We start from the raw sequence: 22,399 nt of genomic DNA, 5'->3' as shown, positions 1-22,399 counted from the left end.
CTCCGCCCGCGGCCGACGCCCGGCGGCGGCAGCAGCAGCAGCAGCAGCAGCAACCCTTCAGGCCGCCGACCCGGAAACTCATGGGCGGCCGGGGCCCGCGGGGCTCCGACGGGAAGCGGATCCGCCGGGCCGGGGAAGGGAAGGGAGGGAAGGAAGGGAAGGAGGAGCGGGGAGGAGCCGGGGCGGAGCGCGGCGGGGCGCGTCTGCGGCGCCCAGCGAGGATGCGCCGGGGGAGGCGGCCGCCGGCGGCACCGAGGAAGGCAAGGGAGGGAGCGAGCGGGGCCCAGGGGTCCCCCCGAGGGATCCCCGCTTCGGGGTGGCCTCTGGAGGGGCCCGGGGCTCGGCCGGGGAGGAGCTGGGAAGTTTGGGGCGGCCCCGGCCGTGGGGCGCTGCCCGGGAGCCGGGCGGAGGAGGCCGAGGGCGGGAGCGGGGCGCGGGGCTGCCGGCGCGGAGGAAGGCGGGGGCACGGCCCTGCCACAGAGCCCGGGGTGCTGAGGGGAGGGAAGGGGAGGGAAGGGGAGGGTGCTGCCCGGAGCAGGAGCGGTCATGTCGTGTGCTGCTTCGTGCCCAACTGCTGGTGAGGGGCCTGGGGCACAAGTCCTGTGAGGAGCGGCTGAGGGAACTGGGGGTGTTGTGTCTGGAGAAGAGGAGGCTCAGGGGAGACCTCATTGCTCTCTACAACTGCCTGAAAGGAAGCTGTGGGGAGCTGGGTGTCAGCCTCTTCTCACAGGTAATTAGTGACAGGACTAGAGGGAATGGCCTCAAGTTGTGTCAGGGGAGGTTCAGGTTGGAAATGAGGAGACATTTCTTCTCAGCAAGAGCAGTCGGGCATTGGGACGGGTTGCCCAGGGAGGTGGTGGAGTCACTGTCTCCGGGGGTGTTCATGGAAGGGTTGGACATGGTGCTTAGGGACATGGTTTAGTGACATTGGTGGTAGGGGGATGGTTGGACCAGATGATCTTGAAGGTCTTTGCCAACCTTAATGATTCTGTGATTCATGTGGGAGAGGAAGTGCAGCTTCAGTTACCTCTTTGCAGCTTGGTAGAAACCACCTCAGGGGTGCACATCGGGCCTCTTCCTTTGGGAGGTCAGATGAGTGAAGCACACTTCAGCGGGGGTGTGAGGGAGTGGGGAAGGGCCAGCAGCCCTGGAGGGATCTGGTCGGAGCATGTTCTTCAGAGCCCACATCTGCTGGGACACGTATGCATTACAGCCGTCATGGTCTGGTTAGGATCAAGTCACTGGTGGTGTCTTCTGAAAGTTTCTGTTGTCATATCCTCCATCTTCACCCTCCGTTTTTGTTTTCTGAAGTCACGTGGCAGCTCTCAGAGCTATTTGTTTCCCAAAATCATCGTCCTCATTCTCGACTGAGCTCAGAGCAGCCTCCTTGCGAGCAAATCCGCCTGTTGCCCACACACCAGCCACCTGGGTGGCCCAGCCCGGGCCACACAGGTTCCCTCTCCCCACGTTTATGACCCAAACCCAACGTACTCCAGTGCATGTAAGGACACCCAGACACCATGCCTTGCCCAGCTGCCGCCCAGCTGCCTGCAAGGGATGGGTGTTTCTTGTTCCTTTAAATCTCACGAGTTAGTGCATTGCTTATTTAATGTTTCTGGAAGCTACCGCAATGCCAATCCGTATTTAGGTACTTCTTTCCTGATAAACTCAAGTGCTACTGTAACATCAGCAAACTAATGCAGTTGTCTTAACTGAAGGTGAAAGTGTGTGTGCTGTTGTTTATGTATGTTTTCAATATATTTTCAGGTAGTCTGATCCCAGCAGAAATATTGGACTAAAGGCATGGGAATCTGAAGACCTCTGTTTCTCCTAGAAAAGGTGAAGAAGATATAAACAGTAATATTAAAAATCCTTGTGAAAAGATTAATCTGCAAATAGCATGTGGACTGAAAGGAGGTTCACGTGCAAATTAAGAAAATGATCATCTGAAAAGTGCTCATGGCCAGACATAACAGGCTCTCTTGAATCTGATCTATGAAGTGATTTTGTTAGCCCTAAGAGGCTTTCCCAGTCATTTTCGTAAGATTTTGTAATTACAGGAGTTGTCACTTTAGGTTGAATTGAAGCGTAAGCAAAATTTTGTATTAAATCAAATTTGAGACCTCTGTTCACTTTTTGCTAAAACTGAAGACGTATTGCTTCAAGAAGCTGTGTTTGAATGGATTGTGGTTCAGCTTACAATCCTGCTAAAGGAAAAAAAATCCATATTAAAGCTTATTTTTATCAGCTCTGTTACTTGGACTGTAGTCAAGACTATTTTACCTCATATTGGCAGAAATAAAAGGAAAGAGTTCAAGGGTTTTTCCTGAAATCCCTGTGTAACTGATAGAAATATAGTACGTTGTGACAGCACCTTTTGTGAATTACCATGCTTGTAACTTTAAAACAGTTTTTGTTTTCAGTGTCCTAAAATTCTTTGGCCTTATGTCTGGCTTGCAAAATGTGAAGAGTTATTTACAAATTGGAAAAATGTTTACTGTAAATGTGGTTTAGAGAACAAGATTATTCATATAAAATCTATGTAATGTAAGATTTTCCCCATTCTCTTATTTTTGTCTATGATATTATTTCATGAACAGTAAGCAGAAGTATAGTAACCATTGGTATTTCTCTAGCTAAAGAGAAAACAAATAATAAATGAATAACACAAAGAATCAGCAGACATAATCACTGCATACTGGTGTTTAGAGTGCTGTTGGATTTGTTTTTAATATCAACTGAATCTTTACTTCCTGTTTTATTCATTATTTCCAGGGATAAGATTAAAAAAGCAGGAGGAGAGATGGGAAACCCAGAAAACATTGGAGATGCATATGTTGCTGTGATTCGTCCAAAAAATACTGCTAGCCTGAACTCTCGGGAATATCGAGCTAAATCCTATGAAGTAAAACTTTAAGATTTTTTCTTTATTAACATTTTAAAAATAATGTGTAATAATAAATACCTAATAATACAGCAGAAAAGAAAATCTGACAGTAAGATTGCTTAAATAACATACGTGCATGTCACATACCTACTGTGTGTCGCACCCTCATTAGACTATTTGAGCACTTTACGGTTGTGTAATTTCCTTGTCTTTCATTTCACGTCAGGGCCTTTCACCCTGTAGGCTGCTTAGTACAAGGGAGCAGCCTTGTCTTTTTATCTTTAACCTTATTGTTTTGGAGGTCATTCTGACTTCACTATCCTGCTCCACCAGATTCAATACTTAATGAATTTGGTTACTGCTTTTACTATGATGTGATAAATCTAAAACAAACAAAACAAAACAAAAAACCCACCCAGTTGTTCTATACTTGTGTAAGTTGTGCTTAAACCCCTTTTGTTTCATTACTGTTTGAAAGATTTTACTGCTCGAAGTTCCCATTGAAGGTCAAAAGAAAAAAAGAAAGAAAGTTTTGCTGGAAACTAAACTGCAGGGAAGCACTGAGATAACCCAGAGCATCTTGGATTACGTATTAGAAGCCACCAAACCAATATCACCAGCCAATCAGGGTATTAAAGGTAAAATTATTCTAGTCTGATTTATTGTAGATAGCTCTATACAATAGTTTAAAATTTAAATGGGCGTAGGGAGGTCGTACAAGAGCATAAATTAAAAAAAAGAAGGTACGTTTTGAGTTACGTCAAAAACCACCACACAGCTAAAACCTTTCATTTACCATTGTTTCCCGTTACCTTCCAAGTCCATAAAATGCTTACTAAACGATTCTTAAGTGAAACTTTGCCTGTTTGTTCTACTACTTCACCTCAAATTGAGATTTATGGCTAAACTTCTGGCAAAGCAGATTGAAGTAGCTTTTTTAACCTTGGTCTGATCTGATGCCAGTATTGTATAAGAGATGCAATATCTACGTGAAGAAACGTGGCATAACCGTATCAGTTATGATTATAATTCGAATGGTATGTTTTCGTTTTTATTACTGTGACATAGCTGGTCCAGCAAGTGACCTTGCATTTGTGCTGACAAAAATTGGTTTAGTCAGCTTATTTAATTTCCAGGTTGGTATAAACTATACTGACTAAAGCACTTTTTTTTTTTTTTTTTTTGCTGTGTGCCTCATCTCTGTTTAGTAAGTCAGGTTACACTGGAAAGGTGGTCAGTGCAGACAAGACAATAAATATAGTGCTAACAATTTGGAAAAACTGGTTGCACGGTGAAATGTTGTAGGTGGCAATAGGTGGAGTTGGATGGACCTAACAGAGGTAGTGAAGCAGGAAACGTGAAATAACTTAAGAGCGTTAATACACATTGAGGGATGCCTAGCAAAAGCAAAAACTGTCCGTTTTTTACATAGTTTGGAGAGTTGTTAATTGATTCAGGAACCATGCATTAATATGCACAGTTCAGTGTAGCCTCTGCTAAAATATGTAACTGCGGTCAGAAAAGCAAACAAAATGCTAGATTCTGTAAGGGCGGAAGGGAGGATAACACAGAAAATACTGTCCTACCACTACACGAATCATCCTAACCTGAAATATCGCATGCAGCTGCGCTTTCCCATTTCAGAAAGAATCTTATTTAACTTAAAGATAAGTGGTTAAGAGGCTGAATGCTACCTGAATAATTAGAGGCGTAGAAAAGTTACTGTGAAACAAGGTGTACAGTCTGGCATTTTTCAGGCTAATGAGTATATACATATTTATGTTCTTTGTTTTGTGTATTTATTTAGATTTTCTAACCTTGCTTTAGATTATAGCTAATAATAAGTGATTTTTTTCTTCCTAGAAATTAGGAAGGATGGGTCTGGTAAGCATGCTGTTAGGCAACTCTGGATTGTTTTGTTTTCTTGATCAATTAATTGGGTTTTGTTTGTTTTTTAATACTGTACTAGGGAAGCGTGTAGTGTTAATGAAGAAGTTTCCTCTTGATGGAGATAAGACAGGCCAGGAGGCATCACTTTACATCGTTCCAACCGTCGTGAAAGGTAACACTAAACATAATTTCTGAAGTTGCATTTGTTTTAGAAGAAGTTCAGTTGAGGATTTAAGAATTCTTATGAATACACTGTATGTCTGTTTTGTATTTAAACATTAAAAAGCTAGATTTGCATGGAAACCTCTGTCTGAACACTTTAAAACTTGAAAATGTTACATAAAGGCATGGGAAGAACGTGTTTTTAATGGATTGCATTTATTTCTGTAACTATACCACACTTTCACTTATGGATTTAAGCTGTGTTTGTTCACTTAATGCATATGTTTTGAACTGTAATCACCTCCTTTAAACTTGCTGAATGCAATTGCAAATAAGACATCCAGACTATTCAGTTCAGTGGTGTTTACTCAGAGAAGAATGCTTAGTGAATTCTGTAAGCAGTTTTGTTTGATGTGGAATGGTGAAGAAGTTCTTTAGAAGGCTAAGTAAACTGCTTGTCGGGAAAGTTTTTAAAAACAAGCCTGACATAAGTGTCTGTGTGCCTTTGGTGAAGCTCCTTTTTTGTTTTTGTGATAGGCCTTAAGGATAAAAACTATCAAATAAATAAATACCATTGTGGAGTTACCAGTAGCATCAAATACTTCTTCAGTTCCTAAGGCCTATTCTTTTTTTCTGGCAACAGCATATATTAAATATTAATTTAATGAAGCTGATCACAGTGGTGGTGTAGTAACTGAACACATTAAGGTTTTTAAGGCTAGTCTGTTGAGTTGTAAATTGTTATGTAAGGATTGTATGTAATTTCTATCAATTATTGTATGGGAAAAGTTCAGCTACTCTCAGTTGGTTGGGAACATGTAACTACAAAAGGTGCAGAAGGGAAAACAAGATTGTTTTCTTTGAGTCTTCAGAGTATGTTTCCTTTTCAGATAATACAAAATATGCATACAGTCCAGGATGTCCCGTGTTCTACTGTTTACAAGACATCATGAGGGTCTGCAGTGAATCCAGCACCCACTTTGCTACACTTACTGCAAGAATGTTAATTGCCTTGGACAAGTAAGAAATGCCATAAATAAAAGTACAGTAAAATAGAAGAGAAGAAAATTTGGAGATGTCGCAAATAATTTTTACATCATTCTTGTGAATAAAAAGAAAATCATAGTTATATCAGGTTGCTTTCTTCATGTTTATCAGAATCTAAAACCATGACAACAGATTTCTAAATCTTTTTCAAAAATGTTTTTGTAAACTGAGAAATGGTGTGCTTGTTTAAATCAAGTGGCTTCTTGGAAGTCCTTGCTTATAATGAATGTTTTATAAAATCACATAAAATACTAATATTTAATCTTCTATAAATGTTATCGATAAGTATTTGCAAGACTGCAGTGGAAATATCGTATTAATTTTATACCATTTAGATTTGCCTTTAGAAACGCTGAAGTGCATCTCTCCCAGCCACACAAGTTTATTTGCAGTAGTGAATTAAGTTTTAGAAAGGTGATTAGTTGTTTAGCCAGATTTATAGGAGTTTGAAACTTGAACATGTGAGCAGGTTTTTTACATTTAATGTACCCGTAACAAAGAAATACCAGACATACTTATGTATGAACTTATTAGCAGAAGTAAGTCTTTTGAACTGTAGGCTAATGAGGCCTTTAATAGGAAATAGGAAAACATCATGTCTATGAGCACCTTTTTGTGCCACACATAAATAAAGTTAGGTGAAGCTCTTGGCTAATGCAAAAAAAATATATATAATAATAATTACAGGCTACTGCCTGGCAAGGTTCTGTGTATTGTTTTTGTGCAGTTCATTAGTATTTCTGTGTATACCATTATGCCAGATTTTATATTTATTTGTTAATTTATGCCTTCAGATTCTAAGCTCTGCTTAAAATGCATCACCAGCCTTACAGCTGTTAGAGAAACTTTGGAAGTATAATAGAAAAGAGTTTATATTGATTATTCTCTATGGAGGTAGTCTGAAATAACACTTTAATATGGTAGTTTGAACCTTTCAAATTAATCTATCAACTGAAATTACCTGAAAATACCCTCAGATAGGCAAGAGGGTGTTTAGAGCCCAACGACCACAATTTTTAAGTCCTTCCTTGCAGCAGGACTGTGAGTAAGTGAAAGGAGCATAGCTTTTGCAGCACATGATAGATTGGATCTGGGACTTAAAAATCCAGGCATAAGAGTGTGCCCTGAACTGCAAGCCACATTCTTAGACATGGTTCTGGGACAGGCAAGACCAAATGATCCTGTCAGTGGATCTTTCATTCCAAAGCGTGTATTTCTTCTACATTTCTGGGATAAATCACTAAAAAGAATTTATTGTATTCTAGCGAAGTATGAGTTTATTTCAAGCTTTTGAGAAAGAATGTGTGGAAACCTAAATGCAAACCTGACTTTAGACCTTTATTTAAAATGTGTCCTGTTCCACATGGCCCCAAAGCCCTTCTATATTGTCAGCAGGAGTCCACTTAAAACAGAATAATCTTCAGCAAAGCTATGTGAAAAAGCAGGTGGTACCCTACATGAAAGAGAATTAGCAGTTTCTAAGCTATCAAAGGAAGCTTAAGTCTGCGTACATACTGAAACTTCAGCTCACACTTTAAACAAATTGCTTTAAGTTTCAAAATGAGTATGCTGAGAGTAGTAACACTGATGAATTGAAAGCAAATGAAACGATAACTTGTTGGTGTGGTTAAGTGTTTTGGCTATAACCTTTGCTACCTTTACTGTAGATCTTAATTTCCTTTTCTTTGAGAGGTTGCATCTGCCGGAAACGTGTTTGAGCAAACACGTTTGCTTAACTATATTCTGTTAAAAAAATAATTTGGGGGGAGTAATTTAGTGCGATAAAATTCTGTGCACATTATAATTAATTTTTTTTTTTAATATGTGGTTATCATACATACAACCCTTAATCAAACAAGATAACGGGCAGGCATGACCAAAATATTTCTTTTCTACCTGAAAATGAATTACTTGCTCATTCTCTTCTGCAGGTGGCTGGATGAACGGCATACGCAGTCTCATTCCATCCCAGCTTTATTCAGACCATCTCCTCTTGAGAGAATTAAAACAAATGTAATAAACCCTGCCTATGCTATAGAACCTGGTCAAACAGAGAGCTCATTACACATGGGTTATACTGCCTTGGAAATAAAGAGTAAAATGTTGGCATTGGAGAAAGCAGATATGTGTATCTATAATCCCTTGTTTGGGTCTGACCTTCAATATACCAATAGGGTAAGTATGGTATTTTCATTTTATATTTGTGAAACGTATGTACATTTTCATTTTCAGCTCGTTCAATTATTTTATATGAGCATGCTTTATGTTTTAAGATGATCAGATTTCTTTGTTGCACACTTACTGCCAAATAGGTTTTAAAATCCACACGCTTGAACATGAGTCTCTTTAGTTATAAAATGTCACTATCATAAATTTGGTTCCAGGAGAATACTTGGGTTGGATGGGGGATTGTTTAACCAAATTTCAGTAAGACTTTTTTTTTTCAGTTGTGTTTAAATTATGTCTTCACAGGTTGACAAAGTGGTAATAAATCCATACTTTGGCCTTGGAGCCCCAGACTATTCAAAAATTCAGATTCCTAAAAGAGAAAAGTGGCAACGTAGCATGAGCAGTGTCACAGAGGACAAGTATTACCTTACATTTCTTTTTCTTTAATAGATAATTTTGCTTTATTAAATTACAGTAGTACTTGGTAGACTCAGTCAGAATGATGTTCTCTTTAAGGCTTCACTGTACAAACGCCAATTTAAAAAATCTATTTGAAGTCTCTAAGTACTGAAACACAACAATTAAAGGATGGGTCAAGGAAGTTTTAAATTACAAACATTAGGGAAGCATTTCTTAGCATAATGAATACAGCTGCGGCTTGGCTACTGCGTGACTAAAATAGTAGTTGTACAAATACTGACACATTTTAGCTGGATGAGCTGTAGATCTGAAGTTTGTCCTGAGTTAGTCATTGAAATATTACTGAACTGTGTTTTCCTTCTGCTTTCCCTTTAATTTAATAGGGAACACCAGTGGGTAGATGATTTCCCTCTTCATCGCAGTGCTTGTGAAGGCGATTCTGATTTACTAAGCCACCTTCTGGATAAAAAGTTTTCTGTCAATCAGTTAGACAGTGACCACTGGGCACCTATCCACTATGCATGCTGGTGAGTCAGTTCAATGTATTTTTGCAAATGAAGTGCATTCTTGCTGTAACAATTCTTTAGCACTAAGTATCCGTGTAATTCATCATGCAGACTCAAAAATGAGAAACAAAACTAGATTTTTATAGTTGACTCTAATAAATACTAGTGTTAACCTTTTGAAGAGAAATACTGCTTCAGGTTTGGAGATAATTGCTATCTGAATGGTTTCAGAGACCAGGTATGGATACCATATCATCAAACACTCATCTGTTGTTCCTATATCTGTCCTGAAGCACCTGTTTTAATTGCTGGGTCTGGTTTAGTGTGGTAACTTTTGCAGTCTTTACTGGTTAAAGGCTGCAAGTAGTTTTATACAGCAATAGCAAGTGTTGGTGACGGTCATGCTTTGAGCAGGAAACTGACTTAGGTGATCTCCAGATGCTTGTCTGATTCTAATTCTGTGATGATTTTAGTCTATAATTCCTTCAGAGCTTTTGTCAGTTGTTGTACAAATGCTTTTGTTTTGTCTTTAGGCAAGTTAGTTTTCTGTATTTATAATAGTGTCTGATGACCTGAAGAATATGAACATCAACCTTGGTTGTTTGAAAACAAACAAAAACCTTATTTGACTTTTAGTGTTTCTCAGAAAATTTACATGAACAGCATACACCAGATTTACCAATTACCAATGTGAGGTTTAGGTGTTCTCAGGAGACATCTGCATGACAGTCAGAAGCTTTAATGTGATTCTCACAAAGATTTTTTTGCGGGCAAGGCTGAGCCCTGTTTTTGGCGTGACTGCATTGCTACAGCTACCCAAATTTCATTTAAAGCAAGGTTGGGTGTGTCTGTAATGAATCCAATAAACAGTTACTAGACTGTACCGAATAAGTGTAGAACTGATGCTAGTTTCCACAAATTTATTAATGTTCCCCTGTCTTTGGTGTCATTGCAGAGTTAAACTCCTGAGCATGGCAATGTACTTTTTCATATTTAGGAGTATCCGAAAAAGATTGTTCTTTACACTTGTGTCTGTTCTGTTTTTAATCTGTCTGCAGGTATGGAAAAGTTGAAGCCACTCGGATGCTGTTGGAGAAAGGGAAATGCAATCCAAACCTTTTGAATGGCCAGCTTAGCTCTCCTCTGCATTTTGCTGCTGGAGGTGGGCATGCTGAAATAGTACAAATTTTACTGAATCATCCAGAAATTGACAGAGTAAGTTCTGTTTGTGTACAGAAATAGCAGTTTAACATCCCCTTTCTAGGTTGTGCATGTGAAATACTTTGTGTCCAGATCACAATGTGTGATCCCACTGAGAGATTGCCAAAAAAAAATGGTTAAATATTTTTCATCAGTTCTGCTTTTCCCATTCTATATCAATTAAATGTTAAACCCTAGGATCGAGGATCTTGATAATCTTGAAAATATGTGTTTACTCATCTCCAGTCAAAACAAAGTATTTTCATGTTTCTGTTTGTTTGTAGCACATTACTGATCAACAAGGAAGGTCTCCACTGAACGTCTGTGAAGAGAACAAACAAAATGAATGGGAAGAAACTGCAAAACTGCTGAAGGAAGCCGTAAATAAACCTGTATGCATTTATTTTCTAAATAGTTTAAAGTTTATATTTAATTTACACATAGGCTTGTGGAAGAGCTAGGCCCACTTGTAGCCGTTACTGGAAACTTAGATTGTTAGCGTAAATATTGACAAACTAGCATTTTGTCTCTTTAATTCCTTCTGTGAATATTTATGGCTTGTAAGACTTTAAATGTGATTATTTCATTTATTTGTAGGAGCATCACATCAACTATTGATCCCATGTCTACTTTTGATGATACAACCATTATTTTTCTTTATGCCTTATCAACTTACGTGCTGATAAACAGGGACACTCAGCTGCTTAAATGCAGACTTCTACAAAATAGGCTTTACATTGCTTAGTCAGTGCAGGCTTCCTCAGCAGTCAATGGAGTTCTAGCTGGGAGAGTAAATAAAATTTACAATGCAATTCCTGTCATCCTAAAGTAGATTTAAAGTTAGCCAAATGATTTAACAGCACTTGTTTCTTTCCTTTGACTTGAGATTTAATTTTTATCTCTGTAAGTAGGTGACAGTAAACCTCTTGAAAATTTTTGAAGATGTTTTAAGGTAACTTCATTTTACTCTATACGAGTGAAAGTTTACGTTCCAAAATAATTAATGAATTGACCACCTTTATTCTAAGGGTGTTATTATGTAGTTGATCAAGTGGGAACCGTGTGTCTAATGACTCTGAAAGACTAATGCACACATTTTTAGTAGATTTCAGGATTTCAGAGCATAATAGGTGATACTGTGTCATCCCTTACTGCTATTGAATTAATACATTACAATTAAAAAAAAAATTACTGCAATAGGATTCATGGTATCTATTGCAGTCAGAATAGACTGATGCTTTACATTCTGGCCTCATTTTCAGTCATTTGTCATTTTCAAAGGCATTAATCTTCTTGAGTAAGTTTTTAGGGTTTATGTCTCAGTTCTGGAGGACTGAATAGGTTTGAGGAGAGGAAATAGCAAATTCTTGCAACATTTTATCCAAGAAGCTGGAACACTGAACTTGTTGGAGAGATGAATACAAGATGTTTCATTACTTGGTATGACTTGTGTGTGTATATATATCAATATGCTTTAAGCACCTGATACAAGTTTAAGTCTCTCAGAAAGCACACTGCGCCCACACGTAAATCACTGAAAACTATAGGAATTCTGAAAGGGGAAAATGATTTATTATTAGTAATATTATTGAAGGGCTAAAAGATCTTAGCGAGATTGTATTCTTATTGTGCTGGGGTCTATGTAAAGGATAGTGCTTTCCTCCTGAAAAATTAACGTTTTTTGGATTAGACTGTTGGTGAGAATAATTCATATCATGCCGGTAATAGTGAGGTAGTCATCTCAAGATATGCTTAGGCAGTTGAGCTCAAATCCCTTTTCTTGTAAGAGTTCGAGCCCAAACTTTAAGTTCTTGCTCGCCTTTGAGTTAAACAGAAGCAAACTCCTCAAAATATCAGTAGAACCTATCTTGTAGTTACTGTGGTAAAAAAAAAAAACACATTATAAGAAGTTGCATGGGACATGAAACATACAGTTTTCTTAAACAAAAATATGAAGAAGTTGTGCAGTGTCATTTTTCTCAACAGTGTCAAGCACCAACAGAAGTAATTTTTACAAGTTTATGTTAAAGAATTAAACATAATGTTGTTTGTTTATGTAGTATGAAAAGGCGCGGATTTATCGTATGGATGGGTCATACCGCTCTGTTGAGCTGAAACACGGAAACAACACCACTGTACAGCAGATAATGGAAGGGATGCGTTTGTCTCAAGAAACTCAGCAATACTTCACCATCTGGATCTGTTCTGAGAACCTCAGTAAGTGACAAGGAAGTTAGTTATACTTGAGAGTTTATCATAGGTTTTTTGTTTGTTTGCCTTTAAAAAAAAAAAGAGTATTTTCCTAAGAAAATAGGAAACATGGTCTCTGACAGTTTTGTAATACTCTGTATCGGTTTCTTAAAAACCGTGTTTAGGGATTAATTTATATCTAGGCTGTCTGTTGACATGCTTTGCCCCTGCTGGAGACTCTGTGATCCTTACTGGTGTCATTCTTTATATATTTTGCTTAAGGAGTGAGACACAATTTTCTGTTTCCTCTGCTTAAGCTTTCCTGCAGTAGATCAGCTCCTAGCCTTTACAGCCTGATGTCTCCAAACTGTGCTTTCAGAGCTACAGAGAACTTCTTCATTTTACTCTTCATTTTGTCTATCTCCAGTAGGTCTGACTCTCTCACTGTGGCACCTAAAATGTATTTCATCTCGGAAGATGAGCCCGTTCCAGATCGCCTTTCTCTTATATGGCACCTTCGCTGTTGTAGTCCATGCTGCTAACTTATCCCTGTGTTAGTGGTATTTTTCTTCCTAGAGTTTATGAAATTGGATGCATGTAGTTCTTCCTACCAATCTAATAAAAAGCATATTATAGTTGTAGTTTGAGATACATGGCCAAAAATGAATAGAACTACAAAAAAAGTCAATGACTGTGATTGTATTTTATTAGAAAACATGGAAAACCGTACTGCTGCAACAATATAGCTGTGAGACACATTATAACGGTATTTACAAAACACAGTTCAGGTCCAGTGGGATACCGTGTTGATGGTACTGTTAATACAGAAGCCTTGTGTTCAAACTTATATTTACTGATGTCATTATTCTACTGCTTTAGCACTGTTGCATTGTTACTTTTTTAAAAATCTATAAGCATTGTTGTTGTATGCAGTCTGGCTACTGTAACCCGCATTTGAATGTAATACCTGGAACAGAAAGGATCATAGAATCAGAGAATGGTTTGGGTTGGAAGGGACCTTTAAAGATCATCTAGTCCAGTCCCTCTGCTGTAGACAGGGAAGAAGTGTTTGAGTATTTAAGCCTTGCTGCCTTTTCTAAGCATGTATATCATGTTTTACTTAAATCATAGAAGTACTACCCTTGCATTTGAGGGGAAATGTTTGCTGATATATTGTTTGTTTACAAAGAAGTAATTCTGTAGGTATTTAGCCTAAGTTTCAAAATGAATCAGCTTCTGATATATAATCCTTTAAACAACTAATGACGAGTTTTAAAAATATATTTCTTGCAGTTTGTTGCATGCAATTGTAAAGACCACATAGCCTCCTTCTACATAGGATGGATAATGTTTTTCTGTGTTTGAATGTAGGGGGGATAAATTGAGTGAATAGATTATCCTCAGTGAAAACGTGTTCCACTATAATAGGTCCTTTGAATTTTTACATATAATGTGAAATGTCACAACGTAGAAGTTAGGGCAGTGAAGATAAAACAAATACAGTTCTGGTTTCTTGCTACTAGAAAACAGCCAAACAGTAATCACAAAGACAGGCAGGACAAGTGAATGAGCACAGCTGAAGGTATGGACTGCTGTATATAGAAGGACTGTAGCTGGAAGCTCTGCATTTATTTCTCATATCTGATACAGATGAGAGAACATGTAAATTTGAATTATTGTAGCCTGATATTTCACAGATTTAAAAAAAAGAATGTCTGTAGTGAAAGGTTTATGGATTATATCTCCAAAAATAGCAAGTATGTTTGCAAGATAAGCTGTATCTGTATTTTTCCGTCAAAATCAGACTTTTGGACTTTGTCCCATAATAATTATTGTGATTTATTTAATATGTCTGCTTGCTTTCTGGATTCCCTTTACTTGTGGTTTTATGGTCCATCTTGGTATTCCATTAGGTTTTTAAATACAAGTTCACTCTTGGGAAGCTGAAAACAACAAAGGTTCATCATTAGTGCTTTTATTAAGTATACGCCAAGAGTTTTGTCAATAAATATGTATTTTCAAAGCCTTTTATATATAGCAGTTTAGAAAGCATGGAGAAACTGTTATTGAGTCCTCAGTTTCAGATACTTTGTTTTTGGCACAGCATTTAATCATCCATATATGTATATGCTGGGTTATTGGTTTTGTTTATTTATAAACAAAAACCTGGTATTTTCTAGGCCTCCAACTGAAGCCATATCACAAGCCTTTGCAGCATATTCGAGACTGGCCTGAAATATTCACTGAACTGACAAATCTGGATCCTCAGAGGGAAACTTCACAGCTTTTCCTGAGAAGAGACGTGAGACTTCCACTGGAAATAGAAAAAAAGGTCTGCACATAGAAGTGATAGCATGATACCATGGCCTGAATCAGGACACCTCGAACATCAACGCTCAGTGTGTTCAGTGACTGTAGTAATTTCCATACTTACTTAAACCAGATCTCTCCTCTCCTTCCCTTTTCTGTAAGAGTTTGTCTTCAAGTTCTGTCCTATGCCTGCTCAACATCCACTCAGACTGTCTCTGAATTTGTCACCTTCTTAACTGTTTGGTTTATTGTAAGTCCATGTGCCCCAGTTTCTGTTTGTCATGCACATAATAATAACCTGCCTTGTTTTCTTTCTTTTCCTCATATTGTGTTGTATCCAATATTTAATTGGTCAATTTCAGTGCGATTATTCAAATATATTCAAAATGGATTGGGGGGGGGCGGGGGAGGAGCATACGTATCAGTATTTCTGTGAACCTTTTGATTGGGCATGGTATGCGAGTCACCTTTAATTTGTAAATGCGTTAGATCAGTGAAGTCTTGAATTAAGTCAATGAAAATAATTGTCATTTTTACCATTACAAAGCATTACTAAAAGGCACGTTTCAAGCAGGATCACACCATTGTGTTCTATTTCTGAGTCAGTGAGAAATTTATTTATTGTTTCTAAGCTCATTTTGTTTTACCAAGAAACCACTTTTTTTTTTTTTTTAACAGATTGAGGATCCATTGGCTATTCTTATTCTTTTTGATGAAGCCAGATATAACTTACTGAAAGGTTTCTATACATCACCTGATGCCAAGCTGATCACACTGGCAAGTCTGCTCCTACAAATAGTCTATGGAAATTATGAGAGCAAGAAACATAAACAGGGCTTTCTGAAGTAAGTATGTGCATTTAAAACTTCAAATTTTGTTTTTCAATGACATATTTTAGATAGTTCCACTTATTTTGAAACTCTCAAATTTTAGGTATAGCATTATTTATTATTCTTCTCCATCACTGAGCTCTAGTTCAAGAGTTCATAACCCTTGTAGCATTAACAGAAGTTAGACGTGGTGTCTGAAAAACATGCTAATTTTACTTATTGCAGTCCCAGGCAGAGGGATGGAGGTTCTGTATTCTGCAAGTCTGTGCTGAGGTACAGTAATATGAAAATGTATAGCAGTATTCATGCGAGTGAAGGGTTTTGACAGGATGGAGACTGGACTATGCTGAAGGAATTCCTTACTATGTCCAGATTGACCAAGTTCTGGGACTGGCTTTCCTCCCTCTTTTGGAGGGGGGGCAGAGGGACCATGGAGAGAGTTATTTCTGTTCACGTTTGCATGTGAAATGCTACACCAAATTGGTCAGAAACACAGCATCAGCAGGGCTCTGCCAGATGGTGCTTTTCTCTCCCCTTCTCTTCACTTGACTGTGGAGCTGTGGCTGAGCTCTTCTGCGACGTGTTTTTTTCCTCCCACGTACATTCCTCCAGTGGTACCTGAGCACATCAGGATTTTGCTCTTCTGCTGTGTGAACCTTCACTCCACCCCCCACCATCTCCACCCCAACTCATTCACGTAACAGCAGCTGTGCTGTCCTGGGAGGTTACTATACTTCTCATCTCTTCTCACTCACAGCAGCAGCTGAGCTGTGTTGGCTTGCTTTTCTTGGTTATGTACTCCACCATCAGTAAATCAGGTGCATTTTTTTTCTGCAGTTACACTGATGCAAGCGTGAGCTGCCTCTGAAAGAGCTGGCTGTACTGCCTCACTTGCACGTTCCTTTCTCTGCCTTCTGTTAGGTATAGGGGCTGTACCTGTACAGAGTAAGCTAGATGAATGAGCTCACTGAGCAGAAAACCAGCAGTGACCTGGATACATTGTCCTGTGCGGAGTTTCTGTTTGGTGGTGCAGTTATGGACAAATATAGTGTAAAAGGGATGCAACCTATATTAATAGTGCGTAAAAGCCAACTAGGCTTTTACGCCTTCCTTTTAGTGTTTGTTGCCTCTTTTTAAAACAGAACTTTCTATAGATAGCTCATAATATGAGAGTGAAGCTATTTAATTTTCATGTGGAGATGAACAGGCCTAGCTATTGTTGGTACTGACCACAGCACTGAAGGGAAGAGTGCCTATAAGCTGTCATCCTTACCAAGTTATGTGATTTTTCTGGTTTAAGTGACTGTCCCTATATAATTTTGGCTACCAAACTGGAAACCACCAAACTGGTCTGTAATCAAGTAAGAGTTGTGTTCTGCTGCTAGCATTTCCTGCCCCTGCCATGTCCATAATGTGTGACACAGAGCGGTTAACACAAAGCTCTGTCAGCTGCATTGCCATTAACTGAGAATTGCACTTCATTTTAGGAAGCCCTAGCTTCGATTTCAGGATAGCTTCTCACCTGATGAGACAAGGTAGAATGGGAGCTGACTGTCTAGCTCTGTGTATGTGGCTTGAAGATGCAAGCTGGCAGACGTTGTTCTGAATCCTTACTTTGTTTAGTGAAGGAAAACTTTTTTCTGCTTTGTTTTTCTTGTAGTGAAGAAAATCTTAAATCCATAGTGCCAGTCACTAAACTGAAGAGTAAAGCTCCTCATTGGACAAACAGGATACTTCATGAATACAAGGTAGGACAAACAGTAAAATTCTAGAAAATCCTGTCTTAAACACATATTTGACTGATTGTCAGTTAATGGACAAAAATTCTTGTATATAAAGCTGGAAACGTGTATGTTCTGAATTTTTAGTATGGGTTGTTGGAAAACTCTATTTCTTGTACAGTTACAGCTGTGTTGTTTCTTAAAAGTAAATATAATTTTGTCATCCGTTCATTTACCCTCAGTGTTATCTTTCCATTGGGGGATGTTGCCAATTGAGGTGGACATGTAGAAAATCTATGCTGATTTGTATTTTCACATCTTCTTGCAGTGATAGATCCATAAACTCCTTTGTGCCAATGTAACTTGTATGTTAGGGACGTTAGTGGTACTGATTCACAAACTACACCGACTAGAGTAGTTCATTTAGCAAAACTTTTAAATGTGGACTTGGGCTACTTCTGTAGAAGACATCTAACTTCGGGCTGTGAATTCCAAACTGGGTCAGACACACCTGAAAATTAAGTTAGCGAACTTCGTAACAAATTGTGGAAGTGAGTTGTGACAGGGAGAATTGTACCAGCTGACGTGCATCACTTCCAGTAGCTGACAGGAAACTGCAGAGGCACACAGGGAATGTTTTCAGGGCTTGCCACGCTTTCTTTGAGATGAGGTTACTCAATCATAAACTTTCTCCTGGTGCCTACACCTTTTCTGTCAGAAACCAGCAGATCATTCCTTGTCTTTATAATACAGATGAAGAAGGGGGTGATGGTTTTTCTAAGCCTGTGGTATAGAAGAGGGCACAGCAGAGTACTCTCTACTCTTTCTTTTGTCAGATAATACGTAGAGTAAGCACAGCTTTCTAGGCTTCTGTTCTTTGGCCATTATTTTTGGGTGCAAGAGAAGGGGAAAGGAGCTGCAATCTTTGCTCCAAAGACATTCACATATTTTACATTTTAAAAATAGCTGTGTAGAATTCAGATAAACAGTAATGCAGGGTGTGGAACCAAAGAGGTTGGTGCCACCCACCACACCCACAATTATGGCCCCCTAATTGCTAAAGACTTGTGTTCCCTCTTGGCCCTGTGCCTTCTCGTGTGTGGCCTAGACAAATTTTTGTTTCAGAAATGTTTTTTAGTTTCAGAACTCAGAAAGTTATTTCCCCTTTTTCTATTTAGGGTGCTTTACACCAGTATATTCTGAGGTGGGAGCGCATTCTAGCAACCCTTTGTTGTGACTGTTTCACGTTACTGAAGAGGAAGGAAACAGCAGGAGCACGTCTCACTCTGAGTGAGGGCTCTGCTGAAGAAAACAAAGCTGTGCCTTCTTTCGTTTAAAAAACAGAAAATCCACGCTGTGTTTGGGGGAGGTACTTGCTCATCTGAATATGCCTTGGAACCCTCAAATGAGGAATGCTTAGGGTTTTTTGGATTTTACGTATTTAGCACCTGACAAGTCCAGTGTACTTCTGAGAGAGGGAAAACTGTGGGGACCTGCAGTGCTCAGGTGTCTGTGGTTAAGATTTTTTGATGCTCATACAGGCACCTGCTTTCTGCCTCAGTCTGTTTTGGCATCTGAGCCTTTCTGTGACTCCAGGGTTTAATTTAGGTGCAGGAGAATGGTTGCTGGGAAAGCACTTTGGGAATACTAGTTTAGTGGGAATTCCACTGAACTGTGGATTTTCTTCAAATAATCACAATTATTTGGGAAGACTTGTTGATTGCCATTGTTCTTCTATTTCTAGAACCTCAGCACCAGTGAAGGCGTAAGCAAAGAGATGCATCACCTTCAGCGCATGTTTTTGCAGAATTGCTGGGAAATTCCTACTTACGGAGCAGCTTTTTTCACCGGACAGATATTCACCAAAGCAAGTTCAAGTAGCCATAAAGTCATCAAAGTGTACGTAGGAGTCAATGTGAAAGGGCTGCATCTCCTCAACATGGAAACAAAGGTCAGCTTAAGTGATCTGCCAATAAAAGCTGCTAAGTTTAATTCTGTTCTCTTAAATTCTCTGTGCTACTTGCTACTTTCTACTATTTTTTACCTGTCTCTTTTCACATCTGACTTGACTGTAAACGTTTCCAAGATTGTTAAGTCTTCAAAAGGCACTACTAATAGAAAGCCTCGTATTTTTCCACTTGACTACTTTATAAGCTACAACTAGATAATGGAACATACTGTTTCACTTAGGTAGAATCCTATCTCAAGTAAGGAGAAGTAAGGAAAATTCAGTTTGTAAGTATGGAGGGTATTTTCTGACTGACGGTTTACTGCATTTCATTGTAGGCTTTACTCCTCAGCCTAAAGTATGGTTGCTTTATGTGGCAGTTGGGAGATGGAGATACATGTTTTCAAATACACAGTCTGGAAAACAAAATGAGCTTTATTGTGCATACCAAACAGGTAAGCATTGTCATTTTTCATCCTCTATGTATGTTAAATTATTTTTCCTAGACTTCTCTTTCGAGATTGCCTACCCTTGTCCTGTATAAAAGAAGCTCCAACCAAGTCCCCACAAAAATGATTTTCAAATGAGAACTCTTGTTAACATTTCAGAATATTTGCTTGTTTTCCTAGCACATGAAACCTTTAGGGTTCAAAATACGTAAAAATACATCTGTAGTTATTAGGGACTAGAATTTTTATAATGGAAAGTGTTTGTTGCTTGTACCAAATCTCTTAGACTCTAAGGACAATTTCAAATATGACAAGAATCACGGAGTTAGAGCTGGTAACTTTTCTATCAAAACTAGTGGAGTTTGGGATTGGATAGTATTAGTGATAATATGTCATGTTAAAATGTGTTGCAACAGAACTACAGCTTTGAGTGTCTTGTGTACTTTGACAGTAGTTGCCTTTTGATTCTTAAGAATATGGAGAGAGGAGATGAAGTGATTTAATGTTTTGAAAAATACTTTCTGATTTATAAGGAAAACTTAGTTCTTGTTTTTCATTTTTTTCTAAAATGATGTAATTTCTAACATTTTTATATACTTACATTTGCCATATATTTGTATTGTTTGTGTCATTGATCTGAAATACTGATTAGAATTTAATTGTATGCCCTTGTACAGGCAGGTCTCGTCGTAAAACTTCTGATGAAATTAAATGGCCAGTTAATGCCAAGTGAAAGAAATGAATGATGGAAAAGTTATGAAACAGCATCTTATGGCTAAGCAAAAAAAAAATTCTCATCCTAACAGAAGACTTCCATGTACATGAGTTTTACACAATAGAAAAGTCAATTTGTACAGTTGTTTTTTTAACTTTGTAAAGAAGCTGCATGGTTTATTTTTTTAAAAAACTATACAACATATCTATTATTTTTATAAATATTTTTGTTTTGCATATAAGCTATTGTAGAGCTTGAGGTAAACCAATAAAGCTAGTAAAATGTAAATTTTGGTCAGACGAGAGTGAATAAAGAATCATTCTTGATTCTTGATTGTTGGACGAGAATGAATCTGGGAACTTTTGTTCCCAGAGGATTATGGGACTGCTGGTGCCATTAAGCAAGTCTCAGTTAACCTATTTACCTTTCCTGTCTTTCTGTGGAACATCAAGGAGGTTGTATATGTTTTAGTATTTGTAGACAAACTTTATTTTTAAAATACTGTTGATAAGTATGCCTAGAATCCTTTGACCAACTACTTTTGATAAACTCTTTATTTTTTATTTGGTTTCTGACAAATGTTATAGCTGGCTTTATTTTTACTCTTTCTCATACTTTGTAGTCAAATTTATTCTAAAATACTGCATGAGGATGTCAAAAGGGAAATACTTTGAATCTACAAAAGCCATATTAAATGTTTAGCATGCCTGTTATAGGAAAACTGGATTTTTACTTTTGCTGTGCAATATAAAATTTTGTATGTGAAGGAGAGGGAGATACAGATTTATAAATAAATCTTATTCAGAAGTCTTCAGAAAGTTTAATAAATCTTACCCTGGATTGCAATACACATGCAGTAACAAAAGCTCATATAGGATGTACTGAGTTACTTCTGTTAAACTCATTCTCCTACTCATTAATTATTTCAGTTTCTTGAAACCACAAGGAGTGCAGGATGCAGGAATGAATATACTTTATGTAACAATTGCAGTTTTATAATGCAACAATACAGTTTATAAGCATTCTTGCTCTTTGCAGAGTTAGGACTGGGTCTTAACATGTTGGGTCCTAAGTGTAAGGTCGAACGCTATGGAGTCTGAAACATGTCGTTGTACCTTAAAATAGTATTCATTACACATCTTTAAAAATCCTAGTTGCATTTTGGGGTTTTAAGTGCACTTGACTATTTCTTCCATGTAAACTGCATGCTAAAACAGTGTGCAATATTTTATAAAGTAACTTACAGACAAGTGGCTTTTTTGTTGTTTTTTAAAGTGAAGATTAAAACAAGTGTTAGGAACTGTGTTGTTTTATAATGCCTTTACTAGTACCTTACTACTAGTAAGTACATTTTAAGAAATTAACATCTTAAAAAAAAGTGAACAGGAGACTTCATTTGTTATCTTCTTAGAAAGCTATGCTTTAAAACTGAAACTTCACTGTCATAAAGAACAGTAAATCTTCATGGATGGTTATCTTTTATTTAAGGTAAATAATGCAACAGTTAGGTCCGTCATAGTGCGTCCTTGCTATCATGGGACACTGGTATCAGAAGTACTTTTCCATACACAGCACTTTGTTACAAAACTAGAGGAAGAATGTTAAGATGTGTGTTACAGTCACATATTAAACAACAGTATTAATATGCCTTAATGCTGTATAGTTCTTTCTGCCAAGATTCTTATTTATTACTACTTAATAAATTGTTTACAACAAGTCACCTTTGTTGGTTTTATATTATTGCTACCAGCATGGAAGTACCATCAAATGTCTCACCAAGCAAGTCCTATTACTTTACAAAACATTTTTTTTTTTTTTAAACAGGCTTACCTTTGCAAGTTTTGAAGGGTGATCATGAGATAGGATCACAGGAAGGGTCCCATGGTGACTACAAATTAAAGCACACAAAGCACCTTGCTGTGCACCTTGGATACAACTTGGGCTTTGATTGGAAA

General features: G+C 38.0%; 1 protein-coding gene across 2 annotated transcripts; it reads left to right on the top strand.

The window, feature by feature from the left end:
* The first annotated feature begins 160 nt into the window (after nucleotides 1-160).
* On the top strand, nucleotides 161-22,160 carry KRIT1 (KRIT1 ankyrin repeat containing). Of its 2 annotated transcripts, none has more exons than XM_040548827.1 (18): nucleotides 161-260; nucleotides 1,768-1,839; nucleotides 2,776-2,905; nucleotides 3,366-3,525; nucleotides 4,857-4,949; nucleotides 5,830-5,959; nucleotides 7,918-8,161; nucleotides 8,459-8,574; nucleotides 8,959-9,102; nucleotides 10,140-10,296; nucleotides 10,566-10,673; nucleotides 12,342-12,498; nucleotides 14,652-14,803; nucleotides 15,460-15,626; nucleotides 17,272-17,359; nucleotides 19,077-19,283; nucleotides 19,619-19,735; nucleotides 20,407-22,160. In XM_040548827.1, the coding sequence occupies exons 3-18, from the start codon at nucleotides 2,804-2,806 to the stop codon at nucleotides 20,473-20,475; spliced, it is 2,211 nt and encodes a 736-aa protein (XP_040404761.1). In that variant the 5' UTR covers nucleotides 161-260; nucleotides 1,768-1,839; nucleotides 2,776-2,803; the 3' UTR covers nucleotides 20,476-22,160. The 2 variants fall into 2 exon arrangements, with proteins under 2 accessions (XP_040404761.1, XP_040404762.1); XM_040548828.1 differs by lacking the exon at nucleotides 161-260 and adding an exon at nucleotides 299-577.
* Nucleotides 22,161-22,399: the final 239 nt, after the last annotated feature.

The sequence above is a fragment of the Cygnus olor genome, chromosome 2 (genome assembly GCF_009769625.2).
Source record: "Cygnus olor isolate bCygOlo1 chromosome 2, bCygOlo1.pri.v2, whole genome shotgun sequence".
Lineage (NCBI taxonomy): Eukaryota > Metazoa > Chordata > Aves > Anseriformes > Anatidae > Cygnus > Cygnus olor.
The sequence above is the reverse complement of the archived record's forward strand: the minus strand, read 5'-3'. Positions and strand labels throughout refer to the sequence as shown.

Bases quoted from the DNA above. Each gene is read 5' to 3' on its own strand.
- KRIT1 (XM_040548827.1), top strand. From the start codon at position 2,804: ATGGGAAACCCAGAAAACATTGGAGATGCATATGTTGCTGTGATTCGT. The intron at 4,950-5,829 runs GTAACACTAAAC...TTTCCTTTTCAG, and splicing joins CGTTCCAACCGTCGTGAAAG to ATAATACAAAATATGCATAC. The intron at 19,736-20,406 runs GTAAGCATTGTC...GCCCTTGTACAG, and splicing joins TTATTGTGCATACCAAACAG to GCAGGTCTCGTCGTAAAACT.